Source organism: Triturus cristatus, chromosome 4_1, assembly GCF_964204655.1.
Source record: "Triturus cristatus chromosome 4_1, aTriCri1.1, whole genome shotgun sequence".
In the NCBI taxonomy this organism is placed as follows: Eukaryota; Metazoa; Chordata; class Amphibia; order Caudata; family Salamandridae; genus Triturus; species Triturus cristatus.
The window spans coordinates 802,292,414-802,306,090 of NC_140585.1; the positions used below are offsets into that span (position 1 = coordinate 802,292,414).

The 13,677-nt window shown below is 49.6% G+C and overlaps 1 protein-coding gene across 1 annotated transcript in view; it reads right to left on the minus strand.

The window, feature by feature from the left end:
• Nucleotides 1–1,596, minus strand: part of KICS2 (KICSTOR subunit 2) — a 71,153-nt gene extending 69,557 nt beyond the window's left edge. The window contains exons 1-2 of the mRNA XM_085653405.1: nt 1,310–1,596; nt 262–702 (exon numbers count right to left, since the gene is read on the minus strand). Coding sequence (XP_085509531.1) covers nt 262–604 — 343 coding nt within the window. The 5' untranslated portion in view covers nt 605–702; nt 1,310–1,596. The remainder of the gene's footprint in view (nt 1–261; nt 703–1,309) is intronic.
• Between the last annotated feature and the right edge of the window lie 12,081 nt (nt 1,597–13,677).

The window sequence follows — 13,677 nt, forward strand, 5'->3', positions numbered from 1 at the left end:
TCACTCAATGTTGGAGAAACAAATGTTTCCACGTCAAAACTCAAGGCTCACCACTCTGCAAGTCAGAGAAATAGACACTTTGCAATCGGGCTACAAATTATGTGGACTACTGCAGCAAATCCCCAATCCGAACTTCTTCAAGAACCCCACCAGCTACAACGGCCACTGACAGACTTTCTGAGCCTCGTCTTAAAACTAAGTGGGTTATAATGTGCGAAATAATATCACATAAGTAAGCAATGTTAAAGATTAGAACATTACCAAGTTTCTGGCCGAGAAAAGTCATGCTGTGATATGCCTTTTCTGCTGCTGCAAGATGGGCCAACGCCGCCAGCAGTGAGGACCAGCTGACCCCAGCCGCCTTGTTCCCCTCCTTTTCCTTTTCCACATTGTCCTTGGCTTTGTCGTAGGAGAAGATTCCGAGATGAGAGAAAAATGTTTCCAGCACAGCCTGCTCCACCGGCACAGGAGGATTCATGGCCAGTGTAGCAATGCAATCACTCATCATGATCTCTGGCTCCTCGTCGGTATCGTCATAGTAATACTCTTCCTCCCCCACCTGCTCCTGGAGGGAAGCAGCTCCCGTTTCTTCTGGCACCAGCATCCAGAGGGAAAGGCACAGTGCCTAGACACCGGCGCACTCTGTCCAGTTCCTCCTCTCAGGACCAACCAGGCATAGCTCCAGCAAGTCACGGGGCAATGCTTTGACACAGGAAAAGAAAGCGTTACTAGATGTCTCAATCTTTCAAATTCAATACAACAATGCACGTATTCGTCGACGGGGGAATGCTTTTTCAGCCAGGCAACGAAGACTACTGCGAGACAGTATGTGGTTCTCGTTCTTCACCCATGCTTAATACGCATATCTCTGTAAAGAGGGTTTTGATCCAGAAGCTCTAGGGAGCTACCTATGTAGCGCACATAATAGGCTAAAATGTAAAATACGGTCAAACCACCGCATACTGCAAACTTAAACATATTACGCAATTGACGTCACACACCCCTTTCTCAATTACAATGTTCAACAATATCCATCAGTAGGCTTTCATTCCACTTTTAGTGAAGTGCCCACACTCAGGTAAAAGGAACCCAAGCCTGGGCAAGACTAAACGAACTAGACTAATTGGCAGTTTCACAAGCTTGCCTTCGTACCCGCCACTGGTATCCATTTAATTTCTTCGCCGTTCTCACCATCACAACACCCACTCGAAACAGAAAACACACCCCACTCGTCCACATAATCTAAAGAGCGGTATGCTGCAGAGGCTAAACGTTCTGAATCAGGCGTGCTCAAGAACTGGAACCTTACCTCCCGAATATGGACCTCAAACACAGACCTCTCTTCATTTCGCGTCTGACACTAACCAACCTCTCAACACATTTGCAGGCAATGAGAAAGCCATGATTTTTTAATTTAATTAAACGAATTGACAGGCTAAGGGGGTGGGGGTGCGAACTAGGTGGATCTTTGCGACACTACTTCCTGGTAAGCGCTGCGATTGGTTTAAAATACTCCACCCGACAAAAGACTCCACGCCTACCACTCCCCACAATAAACCGCCCACTGCCCCGGAAGACGTAGTCCAGCCACAAGTGAGCGTGCGCTGTATATTTGCCTACTTCCTGTAGAGAAAAGATCTCGTGGCGTCCCTGGCAACGACGCAGATCCATGAGACAACATGAGCGTGAGTGCTACCTGCGAGTCTAGTAACCGCGATGGCAAACTGCTGATAAAAATGTAGATGGACATATACTCCCCCCCCCCCCCCCCCCATCCACCCCCAATTCAGGTGGAAGACTACCGATTTTAAGTGTAGCCTCCCTTCTCTCGATTCCTACATGCAGAAATCCTATTCCAAGTTTTGTAACACTGCCAGAAATAAAATGTTGATACCTGTCGCACAGGCTTCAATCTCCCCTTCCAAGAATTACCTCTGACATTAAAGGTTAACACTTTGTCCTTAACTCTTGGTGGGGCAGATTAGAGCATGTGACAGGCCTCGACTTTTTATTTACATAGCTCAAACAAAAACAGAGTTTAGAACTCTGTTTGTACTGTTATTAAGCCTCCAAAATGCAAATGCTGATGGTCTATACCAATAGACCGATTCTGGCAGATGGCCTCTGCTCCAGTATGTCAGTGAGGAAAATACAATCTCCCGATGTTTTATTTATTGTTTAAATCTACCACTTGCCCGCTCTAAAATGTTGGCATGTATGATATTATCTGTATTCATTTGTAATGTGACGTTTCTGTTTTTGCTTACTTGAGAGTCAGAGGTCGTTTAGGCAAGTTAAAAGCACACTTTAAAGTGATTTCTTCTGATTTTTGTTTGAAGTATGTACTGATAAAGGGAAAAAATACTTTCTTCAGGTGACTTTCATCATTTTTGTACCGGCCAGGACATTAGAGTACAGTTCATGCCGGTATAAAACAGGCCAGGTGGCAATGCTAGCAACAACTTTACACTTAGTCGCCGAGGGCGTCTGTTCATGTATAATACATATACATAGATCAAGTAGAAGAGATGGGCAGGCCAACAAATTAACAGTCAGATCCGAGCTGCTTCGGATCTTAGAGCACATGCACATGCCGAGCATGTATAAACAATAAACATCACATAAAATATGAAGTCTCTTCAAAATTGAAAAAAAAGCCTTTATTTACATGTCAAAGCTTTGATGTTAATAAGTCACATTATAGTTCTGCGGTGAGAAGTACTTATTAAAAGTGATAGGTTTTTAACATGAACCATTAGTGAACTATGAGGCAAGACAGTTGTCGGGTAAACCCTGTACTTGGCCCGGATTATTATAGCACAATATTAAAGCCTCTTGAATGAAACATAATATAATTTTGTACAACTGGAATTATGAACTCACATATTTGAAAGTGCGTTCAAGCGCAATGATGACAAAAAAAGAGTTTTGAGGAAATAAATATTTGCCTAAGATCGCACAATTTAAGCAGAGAAGCCACGATTTATCCAGATTTTCATGATTCACTTTGTGCAAATCCACCAGTAAATGAGTATCTATTTGTATTTCCTTATGTTAAGGCTTTGTTTTTACCTCTCTGCATTTTTCTATATAGCCCAAACTTAGAGTACTTTACATGAGCACCAGTTACATTCATTGTATTTCAGCATGGGGAGGTTAAGTGATTTGCCCAGAATCAGAGGATGTTGATCCAAGTCCGATACTCAAACCTGCCTCTCAAGTTTCAAAGTCAGCAGCTCTGGCTGTAAGGCAACATCCTGGGTGAAGGGAGAGAGGCAGGTAGAAGCTACATGAAAACTCAGCTGATTATGGGCTTCAGCTTCCAGCCAACCTTGAGCTGAGCCAGAGCCAGGCTTCAAGCTCAAGCCTGGCTTGAGCCTTCAGTGGCTCACCCAGGTCTAAGAACAGTGCATGTGTCTTTCACTGGCCTGGTGACCAGTGCGGCATCATGTGGCCGCCTCTAAGCGACAGGGCTACATTGGTTACTGAATAATATCTCGTCTGACATTTCTGAAGTTCCACAGGCAGACAGCAGCTGCAATGGCTGAGGAGGTAGGGTTTAATAGTCACACACTCTACATGAGAGAGTGGGGGGGTGTGGGGTGTGTGTGTGTATATATATATATATATATATATATATATATATATATATATATATATATATATATTCACTGAAAAGCATTTAAAAACCCTCAGAAATTCACTGAAAAAAACATAGGTTTCAGGGGTGTTATAGTTAGCTGGACTTTTCACTTGTACAAAACCATTGAAATTCCCCCGTTATAGTTAGTTCAGCTAACTATAACTCGCGCGCCCGCAATGCACTGCTGATGACGTCACATATTACATCACTCATGACATGGTCAGTGACATCACTCATGACATCACTGATGACATCTCAAATGACATCACTGATGACATCACTGATGACATCATCCAGTGAATGTGTTTTTCTGAAAATTACATATGTTTTATATATGTATATCTCAAGGTCGATGGAAGACTAAATGGGTATATAAGTGTCTAAATGGATGATTTGTTTTTGAAAAATTGATTGTATAACTGACTGATTAAGTGTATCTTAGTGAATACATGGCTTAGTGAGTAATGTTTAAATATGTAAATATCTGTATCAGTCTCTCACTTTGTGTATAAGTGGCTGCATGGGTTGGTGAGTAGCTACATGAGTGTCTATATAGCTTATTAGTTGGTTTTTTGAGTATCAGTATGAGTGTCTGTGTGGTTCGGTGGGGGGTATTACGTAGTGCATAGGTGCATGAATGAGTGACTCACTGTTTGTATGTGTTGAAGACAGCATGTGTGCAGGACTGTATGGGTGGATGAGTGTGTGCATGGGTGTGTTAGTGAGTGAATGACTGTCTCAATAGTGTCTTTATGAGTAACTACATATGTTTTAAACTAGTATATGTGACTATTGGTGTATATAAGTGAGTATATGTGAGAGTGAGAGATTGAAAGAGTTCCTGTATGAATAACTATATGTTTGTATAAGTGATTTTTTAAAAGACTAAGTATGTGTAAGTTTCTGTAGAAGTAAGTGTGGTGGTGTGTGTATAACTGTATATGCAAGAAAAATGGATGTTTGATTCTTTATTAGCATGAGTGACTATGTGTGTGAGTAACTCTATGGATGAGTGGCGTTGTGTAACAGGATGTATAGGTGTATGAGTACATATGATGAGTGAGTAAATGTATGAGTGACTGTATAGGACTGTTGGTGAATGAGTGGATGTGTATGTGGATCTTAGAATTACTGAATAGGTTGTTGTAACTGGTATTGGTATGTCCATTGTTTTGAAAATTTTAGTTTCTATTTTTGAATGTGTGTATCAAAGGTTATATTAGGGGGAGAGGAGGTCTGCCACTCTATCACAAGGATGATGTCATCAGTGATGTCATTTGAGATGTCATCAGTGATGTCATGAGTGATGTCACTGACCATGTCATGAGTGATGTAATATGTGACGTCATCAGCAGTGCATTGCGGGTGCGCGAGTTATAGTTAGCTGAACTAACTATAACGGGGGAATTTCAATGGTTTTGTACGAGTAAAAAGTCCAGCTAACTATAACGCCCCTGAAACCTATGGTTTTTTTCAGTGAATTTCTAAGGTTTTTTAAATGCTAATTCCTAACTATAACGTGCCTGAAACCTATGGTTTTTTCAGTGAATTTCAAAGGTTTTTTAAATGCTAATTTCTAACTATGCCTACAGAGATAGGACATGTGAAGAAAGAAGAAAAAACGCACAGAAAGAAAAAAAGAAATCCTCAAAGACGAAGAAAAGTGCAGGAAGAAGGATAACGTGCAGAAAGAACAAACAGAAGAGCAGAAAGAAGCCTTGTTGCAAAATCATCCTGTACCCTCAACTTTTTCAGACGGATACTGGTGGTAACTGAGTCTGACTAACCATTCCTAGAGCCAGTGCTATGTTAAAAGACACTCAGAATACAGTGAAAACACCTACATACACGAGGGAACACTATGCGTTGGGGTCCCCTTGTGATTAGCATGACCCCCTCTGTAAGCCCCTAGTATATAATAGGGCAGGGGATTAAAACTACCTCTTAAAACGCGCCACAGGGCGTGTTTTCACACGTCACCTCAGACCCTGTCCCCTCCCTTCCCCACTGTGTAAACACGCCCTGTGGCCGTTTTAAGTTGGGAGATTAAGTCCCCTTGAATCCTGAGGTTCCCTAGGGTCCAACTAGACCACTAGGTACCTCCAGTAAGCGCCACAGAGCTGCGTTGCAGAGAGATGTAAAAAGGGGCATGGCCTAGACCACCTCTCTGCAACGCAGCGCAGCGGCGCTTGCTGGAAGCACCTGGTGGGCTAGTTGGCCCCCAGGGGCCCTCAGGATTGAAGGGGAATTATTTCCCCAACTTAAAACGCGCAACAGGGCTTGTTTGCACACGTTAACTCAAGCCCCGTCCCCTCCCTTCACCACTGTGTAAACACGCCCTGTGGCCGTTTTTAGTTGGGAGATTAAGTTCATTTGAATCCTGAGGATCCCTAGGGTCCAACTAGCCCACTGGGTACCTCCAGTAAGCACCACAGAGCTGCGTTGCAGAGAGGTGTAAAAAGGGGCACGGCCTGCACCACCTCTCTGCAACGCAGAGCAGTGGCGCTTACTGTTAGCACCTGGTGGGCTAGTTGGCCCCCAGGGTCCCTCAGGATTGAAAGGGAATTATTTCCCCAATTTAAAACACGCCACAGGGCGTGTTTGCACACGTCACCTCAGGCCCCGTCCCCTCCCTTCACCACTGTGTAAACGCGCCCTGTGGCAGTTCTAAGTTGAGAGATTAACTCCCCTTGAATCCTAAGTGACCCTAGTGTCAAACTAGCCCACTAGGTACCTCCAGTAAGCGCCACAGAGCTGCGTTGCATAAAGGTGTAAAATGGGGCGTGGCCTCAGAACATCTGTCTGCAACGCAGCTCCCTGGCACATACTGGAGATACCTGTTGGGCTAGTTGGCCCTCAGGGACCCTCAGTATTGAAGTGGAATTAATTCCCCAACTTACAACTGGCCAGGGGGCGCGTTTGCAGAGTGCTGCAAGGAGGGTGCGTGGCCTCCGGCGCAATGCCGGTCTTTTATTTATTTTATTTTTTTAAGAAGGAGGGCTGTCTGGCCCCCCTTCTTTTTCTAATTTATTGGCCCTGGGAACCCCATCCCCCAGGGCCTGCACCCTAATTTTTTGTTGTTGAAAAAAATAAATTTGGCCCTCCCAAGGCCTTAATCGGCCCCGGGGACCCCAACCCCCGGGTCATGGCCTTTTTAAAAAAAACATTCTTTAGGAAGGGGGCTGCGTTCCCCCCTCCTCAGGCCACTTATGGCCCCGGGGACCCCATCCCCCGGGGCCGGCCTTTGATTTTTATTATTTTAATAAAAATATATATTTATAGAAACACCTACGACATGCTGGACAAACCGTATGTACCTATCACCATGACGATTTGCGTGATATTCATTAAAAGGCGACTATGCATACAATGAATCCACGTGGAATGTATTTACACCGCTAGTGAAGCTCTGACGTGTCAGACGCCCTACCGTGCCTAATCCCGGCGCCCCCGCCGGTGGGTACTCTCCAAGTAGACACCCTTGTCGTTTATTTATACAAACATGGGTAGCTGTTGACGGGCACATTTAATACACACGCACACCAAGCAATTCAAAGGGGATTCGACAAAAATTCGACCAAACTATGCAAGAAACCCCCCTCAAGGTTAATAAAACACACATTCACCGCCGGATGTGTAATACTTTTTATTATACTCTCTGGAAAGGAGACGAACCTCACTTGAAAGTCACAGCGTGCTCCTGGCTGAGCCCAATGCTGTGTTACACCCACCAGTGCCCGCCGAGTGCCTCACACCTCTGTGTTGTATTCCACCAGCTAGTGCGTATGCTATGACACTCTCTAGCCCATGTGCACTGTAACACCACCCCGTGAATATGTCATGCCACATTTGCCTTCGCACGGGTTATATTGCTCCATCTAACGTGCCTTCCTCGATGCCTATGTTATAACGCACGTGCAAAAACAACAATTGATGGACAGAATGCAGAACAATGTCATACATTCACCCCAGTACAGAGATCTGGGCCTAAATCCATCGTTATTTTGCTCACCATGCCATTCCAGTTTGAACCCAGCCATATGCAAATCAGTCTTGACCCTGTGCCTCATGGGTACAGTCCAGACCGAACTGCCAAGCCAGGTCCTCCCTGGACTGGAAACAAGCATCCTAGGACCGGTTTCGGGGTTTCACCCCTCTTCAGCCAGGATAGCTTGATTCCAGTGGCATGGAGAGCACGGGGCTCACGTCTGAGCATACCCGTCCCACTGGGGGTGACAAATGCAAAAACAACAATTGATGGACAGAATGCAGAACAATGTCATACATTCACCCCAGTACAGAGATCTGGGCCTAAATCCATCGTTATTTTGCTCACCATGCCATTCCAGTTTGAACCCAGCCATATGCAAATCAGTCTTGACCCTGTGCCTCATGGGTACAGTCCAGACCGAACTGCCAAGCCAGGTTCTCCCTGGACTGGAAACACGCATCCTAGGACCGGTTTCGGGGTTTCACCCCTCTTCAGCCAGGATAGCTTGATTCCAGTGGCATGGAGAGCACGGGACTCACGTCTGAGCATACCCGTCCCACTCGGGGTGACAAATGCAAAAACAACAATTGATGGACAGAATGCAGAACAATGTCATACATTCACCCCAGTACAGAGATCTGGGCCTAAATCCATCGTTATTTTGCTCACCATGCCATTCCAGTTTGAACCCAGCCATATGCAAATCAGTCTTGACCCTGTGCCTCATGGGTACAGTCCAGACCGAACTGCCAAGCCAGGTCCTCCCTGGACTGGAAACACTGCTTACTATTTCAGACCAGATGATGGTCGTTCCCCCGAATGCCGCCGCTGTCTTTACGAGGTCGCCCTGCATCGTGTGGCTTAGAACTCTCCTGCCCATGCCCGTCAGGTCATTCCCCCCGAGATGGATGATCAGTATATCCGGGTGCCATGCTGTGTCCGCCAGGAGGTGCTCGAGCGTCGTTGTCAGCTTGCTCCAGCTCATCCCTGGTTGCCCCAGCCACCGTATGCACGTGTCCCTGGGCCTTCCTGCAAGCCTGTGGCCCGTCTGCCGCCACCAAGTACCCATCCTGGCGATGAACGAATGGCCCACAACCCAGACTAGCCGGGGGCGTTTTCGTTTTCCTGTTGAACAATGGGGTGCATGTCAGATCATCATCCAGACCTTGTTTCTCATCATCAAAATTATCTTTTTTTTTTTTTCTTTTCCTTTGGCCTTCCTGCCGCGTGCCACCCTGCCGTGTGGCATCCCAAGGTGGCATGCTGCGCGCCACTGACCCTGCCGTACGGCATCCCAAGGTGAGTGGCGCGATCCCCCATCCGCAGCTCAAAGCAGCTGCGGCCTGATATATGTTTTGTAGGCCCTGGACCGCCATCGGCCCATTTCTTGGATTCTTGCCTCCGGCATGCCATGCTGTGATGCTGCCGTTGCCGCGCCGATCCTGAATGAGTGGGGCGCGAACGCTCGCGAGGGCAGCCCTGCTTTATCCAGGGCTTGGCGCATCAATGCAGTAAATTGAAACCTGCTCAGGTTACTCCCGTCCTGATGCTTGAACAATGCCCCCCCACCAGCGGGGCGCGCCACCATGTATTTCTGGAGGCAGCACACTGCGCATGATCTGTTGTTCTGGATGCATCGCAGCTGCACCACCGCGCCCTTGCCCTCCTGGTCGGTTTTGGACCTTCGCAGCTTTATTTGCACCGAGGCTAGGCCGGGCGTGACGTCCTCCGCTTGAATGCATCGCCCTGCCGGCCCCTGTCTCCTGGGGGCCACTAGCTCACCAATGCGAAAGGCACCAAAGAACGCCACCGAGAATGCTGCTTGGAAAAGGAGGAGCTCAAAGTCATTCTTTGTGCACCCCACTAAGGCCTCCAACAAGCTGCCTAATTTTTTAAAATCTATAGGCCTCCTGCCGTCCACCTTTTTTCCTTCGACCCGCCTCCACCCTTTCATGGCTGCTTTGAGGTACAAGGATGCTGTCGGGTCCTCCCCCGTATGGATTTTTGCGAAATGGGCTATGGCTGCCAGATGTGCCTGTGCCCAGGACCTTGACTTTTTGCTGGCAAATGCCCACTGTATAAAACGCTCCGCCGCCGTTCTTGTTCCCTCCCTGTCGGACAGGGACTGGACCCCACCTATTTCCATGACTGTTGCAGCGTACTTCCTGTAGCGCCTGGCCGCGTCGGGGGTAAGGGACTGGTTAACCAGGATTGAGAGGTCTACCCCCCCAGGTCCCACAGTTGCACTGGGAAAGGTGTCATATGCTCGTCTGCCCCTGGCGCCAATTCCCTGAAACGGTCCATCTGTGCCCTGGACAGGGCGTCCGCCACCGCGTTGTCCACCCCTGGGACATGGCGGGCCTTCACCTCCAAATTTCCTTCCAGCTGCAATTGAACCAACTGACGCATTAGCCTTAATATATCGGGGCACCTGGCAGCCCCCCTGTTAATGGCCTGCACCACCCCCTTGTTGTCGGACCAAAGTGTTAGTTTCATGTTCTTCAGTTCCTTTTTCCATATTGTCATGGCCACCACAATGGGGAACAGCTCCAAAAATGTTATGTTGCTCGTGCGCCCTATTCTGTGCCATCTCTCTGGCCACTGCCTAGCACACCACTTCCGTCCAAGAATTGCCCCAAATCCTGCGCTGCCTGCTGCATCGGTAAACAGGGCTATCTGCTTGGCTGTCACCCAGCCCTCCCTCCATATGAGGATGCCATTGAAGCCTGAGAGGAATTTATCCCACATACATAGGTCTTGTTTGACCCCAGCTCCCAGCCTTACGTGATGGTGTTGATGTGTGAGGCCTGTCGTTAATTGCATGAGTCGCCGCGCAAACACCCTACCCGCAGGTATAACCCTGGCGGCGAAATTAAGCTTCCCAATCAGCCTCTGCAATTCCCTGAGAGTTGCTTTGTTCTTCCCGCACAAGCCTCGCACTTCCGCCCTAAAACACTCCACCTTGTCTCGGGGGAGTCTAGCCGTTCCGGCCTCGGAATCCAGCTCTATGCCCAGGAATGTGAGTTGCGTGGAAGGCCCCACTGTTTTGTTTGGGGCCAGGGGAACCCCTAGTGCCTCCGTAAGCTCCACAAACGCTGCCAACGTGCTCCCACAGATCGGTGACTGTGCGGGACCCGTGAACATGAAGTCGTCCAGGTAATGGAGCTTCCCCCCTTTTGGGTGTCTATCGTGCAGTGCCCATTCTAAAAATGTGGCAAACATCTCAAAGTATGCGCATGATATGGCGCAGCCCATGGGCATGGCTTTATCAATATACAGGTCCCCTTCCCACTGGAGACCCAGCAGATAAAAACTAGAGCGGTGGACAGGTAACAGCCGAAAGGCGGACTCTATGTCTGCTTTGGCCATCAATGCACCCCGCCCTGCCATTTTTACCATATCAATGGCGTCGTCTACGGATGCATAGTTCACCGAGCATGCATCCTGGCTTAGGCCATCGTTCACTGAAGACCCCTCTGGGAAGGAAAGGTGGTGGATGAGCCGGAATTGTCCTGGCTCCTTTTTGGGCACGACCCCCAAAGGGGAGATCACCAGGCCCTTTTGGAGGTGCAGTGGTAGGGGGCCCTCTATCCTGCCCAATGACTTTTCCTTCGCCAACTTCTTGGTGACTACCTCTGGGTGCTGTTTGGCGGACTTCAAGTTCTCTGCCCCCCCCAGGGGAGGTGTGCCACTGAACGGTATAACAAAACCCTCTTCAAAACCCTTGACTAATGTTGCTGCGTCTGCCCTATTGTGGTACTTGTTCGCCAGTTTACGCAGTTGCTGAATCTGAATTGGGGACCTGGCTAACTGGCAATCCTCCAGACCCCGCTGCTCTCCATCACTGTTTACTTTTCTTGTCCTTTTTGTCCCTCTTTTGCTCGTGCTTGCCTCGGCAGCTGGCTGACGGGTGGCCCCCCCCGCATTTGGAACATGCGTGCCGGAACTTACATGCTGCACCCCACGTGCAGTCCCCGGCCTCAAAACTCCAGCAAACTGCCGCCGGGCCATTAGGTGGGCTCGGTTTTCCCCCGCCAAACTTGGGCCTGTGAAACGACTTCCCCTTCCCTCTATAGGAGGTCCGAAAGGACTGGTCACTCTTACCTGCCCAGGTTTTTACCTCTTTGGCCACTAGCATCTTATGTATGAATCCAGAGACATCCTCCTCGTTCCATTCCATCTCTGGATGCCTCTGCATCTTCAACCTAAACCCCTTATCATATTCTAACCATGCATCACCCGGGAATTGCCTTTGGGCCCAATGAATGTTAGCCTCGTATAGCCATAAATCCGCCGCGCAGCGCGGGAATTTCTCTACAATGATGCATGCCATAATGCGGAATGCATCCAACCAATTATCAAAGTTCCGCTCTTTCCTGGCGCCGCGCCTCTCCCTCCTGTCCTCCTCTTTCCTATCACAGGCGGTGAGATCCAACCCCTCCATTTGAACCTCAAGCAAGGAGAAAATGTCTATGAATTCTTTCCGCCATATCCTTTCTTTCACCGCTAACGGGATAAGACTTGCTAGGCCCGTGGCCCTCGTGGTCAAGGATGCAGGACCAGGAGATGGCCTGCCGTAACCTTCGGTGGCCTGCGGATCGCTCGCTGGGGTACCCACGCCGCCAGTGTACCCCCATGCTGCCACGGGTGACCCTGCATCGCCCTGGCTGTTCTGCCCATTTTGTCCCTGCAATCTTGCCTGCCGTGCCCACCCGGGATCTATCAGGTGCCATGGCAAGCCGGTCGTGTCTTCTGCGCGCTGTGTCTGGGCCTCCCCGACCCCCTGCCCAAGACCCTTAAGTAATAGAGGCGCCATTGATTTAACGCATTCCTGCACAATAGTTGCGATATGCTCACCACTGGTCGTCTTGCTGGGCTCTCCTTCGCTGTCCCCTTTTTGCGCGCCTCCTGCCGGTGGATTCCTCTTTTGTGGTTTCCTTCTGGGCACCTTCCTCTGGGCCAGCCCTGATGTGGCAGACGCCGGCGCCGCCGTCCTCCGCTTTTTGGGCGATGGTGGGTCCACGTCCTCCGACCCCTGCGACTCCGTAGATTCCTCAGCTTCTGGGTCCAGATGAGGCTTCAGCCACTCCCTGCCGTGCACCTCCGACGCTTCCTTTATGCGTTTGAGGAGGTCGGCAAGCTCCTCAGGCTGCCCTTCTGCCATTCCTGCTAGCGGGGTGCAGCCGCTCAATTATGCACCAAATTTGCTGTGATGTCCCCAAGCCTACCTAGGAGGGTAACGCTCCTCCCGTGCTGTTCTTGCTCAGAACGAAGTGGGGGCGTGAGGGTGAAGGCGCTTGGTGCGCACGATGCAAAGCAGGATTCCTGCTGTGGCCTATGACCCCCGTTCTGGCGTGCTTGCTCCGCCGCTGTATGCACCCGGCGTGTTAAATACGCCAAGCCAGCTACACACAAAACAAATCACCGTCCGTGACTCGTCCGCCGATAACTCTTCCGAAGCACCTGTTCGCTGTCAGCACTTCCTCTCCGTGGAGCTCCTCCCCTCCTTTCCGGGTTGCTCCGGGGGGCCTTTGTCCCGATAGGCTGCGTTCTCGTGCCCCGCTGGATGCACCCGCACACCACGCGCCTGCGCTGCAAAGGCGGAGCCGCTACCCGCGACGCGACCGACTGGTAATGGAGATGCTGCCCAGCCCCGGTGCGCGCCAGGTAAACAGCCAGGTGTCTCTCGCCAGCCAGGCGACTTGGAAGTTCTTTCGAGAGCGGTGCCCACACTCCAACCAACTTCGGGGCTGTGCGCCCGTCCTCCGCCGTCCTGTCCGGTCTCGCTCCTGGGGTTCCGGTAGGTTCTTCGCCCGGCGGTGGTGCAGGGGCTCCGGGAGAGCGGGATTAGCCCTTGGCCGTCTGTATCTCAGTCGTTTGCTGCCAAAATTCAGCGATAGTAGTGTGAATCAAACTCACACCTACGGAGAGACTGGTGCGTCAGTAGCCCGCTGCCTGGTCGCCGTCCTTCTTCCGCCGGTCTTCCTCCTGTGCTGTCTCCCGTCCGGGCAGTACTTCGTCCGTCTTTACAGATAGCAAAACA